The sequence below is a fragment of the Entamoeba invadens genome (assembly GCF_000330505.1).
Source record: "Entamoeba invadens IP1 unplaced genomic scaffold scaff_1105074725991, whole genome shotgun sequence".
In the NCBI taxonomy this organism is placed as follows: Eukaryota; Evosea; order Mastigamoebida; family Endamoebidae; genus Entamoeba; species Entamoeba invadens.
This window is the reverse complement of record NW_004440432.1, coordinates 439,470-442,233: the sequence shown is the minus strand read 5'-3', so window position 1 is coordinate 442,233 and position 2,764 is coordinate 439,470. Positions and strand designations below refer to the sequence as shown.

Sequence of the window (2,764 nt, the reverse complement as noted above, 5' to 3'; positions counted from 1 at the left end):
TGTGACTGGAAAATATATGAAGAAGTACTCATGAAACGTGTCGACAAACATGAAACCTTTATATTTTAAAAGAATAAAACAAATTGATATAAGTGTTCTAAAATGTGAGAAGTTTTCCATTTTGAAATATGTGATAAACGTGTTGATGGTGTTTGGAATGATCTTTAGAATGGTTTTGGGTGTGTTCAACATGTAAAGACACAACTCGTTATCAAAAACCTTGCGTTGATATAATGTAAATTTTGCACTGCTTCTGATTTTTATGCATCATTAGTGATATAAGTTTTAGTGTTGTATTATCTTTACATTGTTATTAGACATATATAAATTTTTATTGTTCAAAATATATATAAATACCAATTATTAGATTAAAAATTTCAAATGTTTTTTTATTTTATTTATACTAAAATCTATTAATTGGTTTTTTGTTTATATATATTAGTTTATCGGTTTAAGTTTTATGTGGAAGTATTGTATCGACATTTTTGTGATGAATAAAAGTATTTATAAGTAAAAGAAGTATTTTAAATCAAAAATATCATAAAAACTCAAAAAATACATTTTATAAGTTAAAAGTTTTTATTTTATTCATTGTTTGTAAACTCAAAACATGAAATAAAAACATGAATAAATAAACGAAAATATTCATATCGTATTTAAAGATGGAAAATCAATCTTATTTCATTAAATGCCGCGCTGCCCTGGTTGTGGAACATCAAACACATGGAGAACTTGCCCCAAGTGTGGAGGCGTTCAATGCACTTCTTGTTACATGATTTCAACTGGAAAAAAATGTGAACATGCCAACACATGTGGGTATTGCAGATATACTGGACATGATTTTAAACACCACCAAAATGCTCCTTCTTGGGCCAAATAAATTAATTCACTTAATTCTTCATTTTTTAATATCGTTTTTTATAACAATTGTTTTTATTGTAAAAAATTGATAAATAACCAAAATATTACCATATATTAACAAACAGGAAAAATGAAATGATTGGCCAAATGACCTTAACCCAATTTGTGTTTTTAGCTGTGTTATTAAAAAATAGTTTAAATAATAATAATATTTATTAAACATTCCAAATTTTCTTTTTATAAAGGAAAAAACAAATAAAGTTTTTGGAATAAATAAGGTTTCCAAACTGGCTTCGACCAATTTTTACAAATAAACTCGTTAAATTTTAAAATTTATTGGAATGCATTAAGATACATTTGCAAGTCTTCTACGACTTCGTCTATTTTAAATCGGTCTTTTCCATCAAAACACCACATTTTGTTTAACAAGGAATAAATGGTGTCGTCAAGACAGTCAACTTGTGCCAAGTGTTTTCCTGAAGCAACAAAATCTGCGATGGACCACGCAAACTTGAAATTTTCTTTTGGATATGGTTCTTTCCATGTGAAACATTCGTACATACTAATTGCAAAAGAGAAGATATCACTTGGCATTTTGTACTTTTCTTTATTCAACACTTCAGGTGACATATACTTTGGTGTTCCAATTCCCTTAGTGAAAGTCATGTTCGTCATCAACATATTAATATTTCTCGCACTTCCAAAATCAGTCATTTTTGCGTTAATTGTAGTTCCCAAGTCCAGAGAAAAGATGAGTAAATTGTCTGGTTTGATGTCTCTGTGGACGATGCCATTGTTGTGCAAATAAGAAATTCCCTTTGCCATGTCAAACATGAATTTCACTTTGACTGCCATGCGCGGCGATTGTTCTCTTCTCTTTTTCATCAAATCGTTTAAACTGCCATATTCTGCAAATTCAGTGACCATACAAATTCTGTTTGGAATGAAGACAGCTCCATAGAAGTGAACCAAATAGTCACATCGAAATTTGTCTAACATCGAAACTTCTTTTTCAAATTCGTGGACTTTCGATTCATCACTGCACCCCTCTCGTAATTTCTTGATTGCTACTTTGTGACTTCTGAACTCTCCCAAATAGACAATGCCAAATGAACCTTCGCCAAGTTTCTTTTCTTCTTTTAATTCATGATAATCAAGTCGTGTTGTCATTTCTGTCTTTGCATTGATTGAAATGTGTTCTGTCATTTCAACACCTTTCTTGATATCAAGACCAACACATACAATTTTCTCTTCGATTTTACACGAACACAGTGGTGTCAAAAATATCTCAAATTCACACGCCTCTCCACTTTTTAAATTTACCAAAGCTGGTTCTGTTCGAATTGTGTAGTAATCGCACCCTTTCATCACACTAAATTGAATCTTCATTGGATTTTTAGACTTGTTGCCAACACAGAATAAGTCACGTGTTTCTTTGTTGACGGGAATTTCATTATTTGCATTGTTCTCGTCGATAAAAGTCACTTTCTCTTTATTAGCTACAAGCCAATCATTCACCCTTTCAAAAATAACATTTGAGCGGTTCATTTTGAATACACAAACGTTTATCATTTTCTTTTCCTCTCTGAAGTGCAAATATAAGAAATACATTCCAACAATCGTCAAAGCTATCAAAATGATTATCAAGACTACAAATACAACAGGGAGACCAATTGCCAATCCCAAATTCACTTTGTTTGTACATGAAAGACCATCATCACTCGGCTTTTTGCCTTCAACACACATCGAACAAGCTCCTTTTTTAGCTTCAATACAAAACTCAATAGAAGTGAAATGCTTACAACTTGCATTAACGTAAACATTCTCATCATGACAGTTATCACATGAATATTGATTTTGACATGATGTGCAATTGTTCATACAAATTTGCACCGAGGTATAT

The 2,764-nt window shown here is 31.0% G+C and overlaps 1 protein-coding gene across 1 annotated transcript; it reads right to left on the bottom strand.

The window, feature by feature from the left end:
• Window positions 1-1,194: 1,194 nt before the first annotated feature.
• On the bottom strand, window positions 1,195-2,742 carry EIN_363920 (serine/threonine protein kinase HT1, putative; the record flags this gene model as incomplete). The annotated part of the gene is made up of 1 exon (XM_004257672.1): window positions 1,195-2,742. One exon carries the CDS (start codon window positions 2,740-2,742, stop codon window positions 1,195-1,197), a length of 1,548 nt encoding a protein of 515 aa, XP_004257720.1.
• Between the last annotated feature and the right edge of the window lie 22 nt (window positions 2,743-2,764).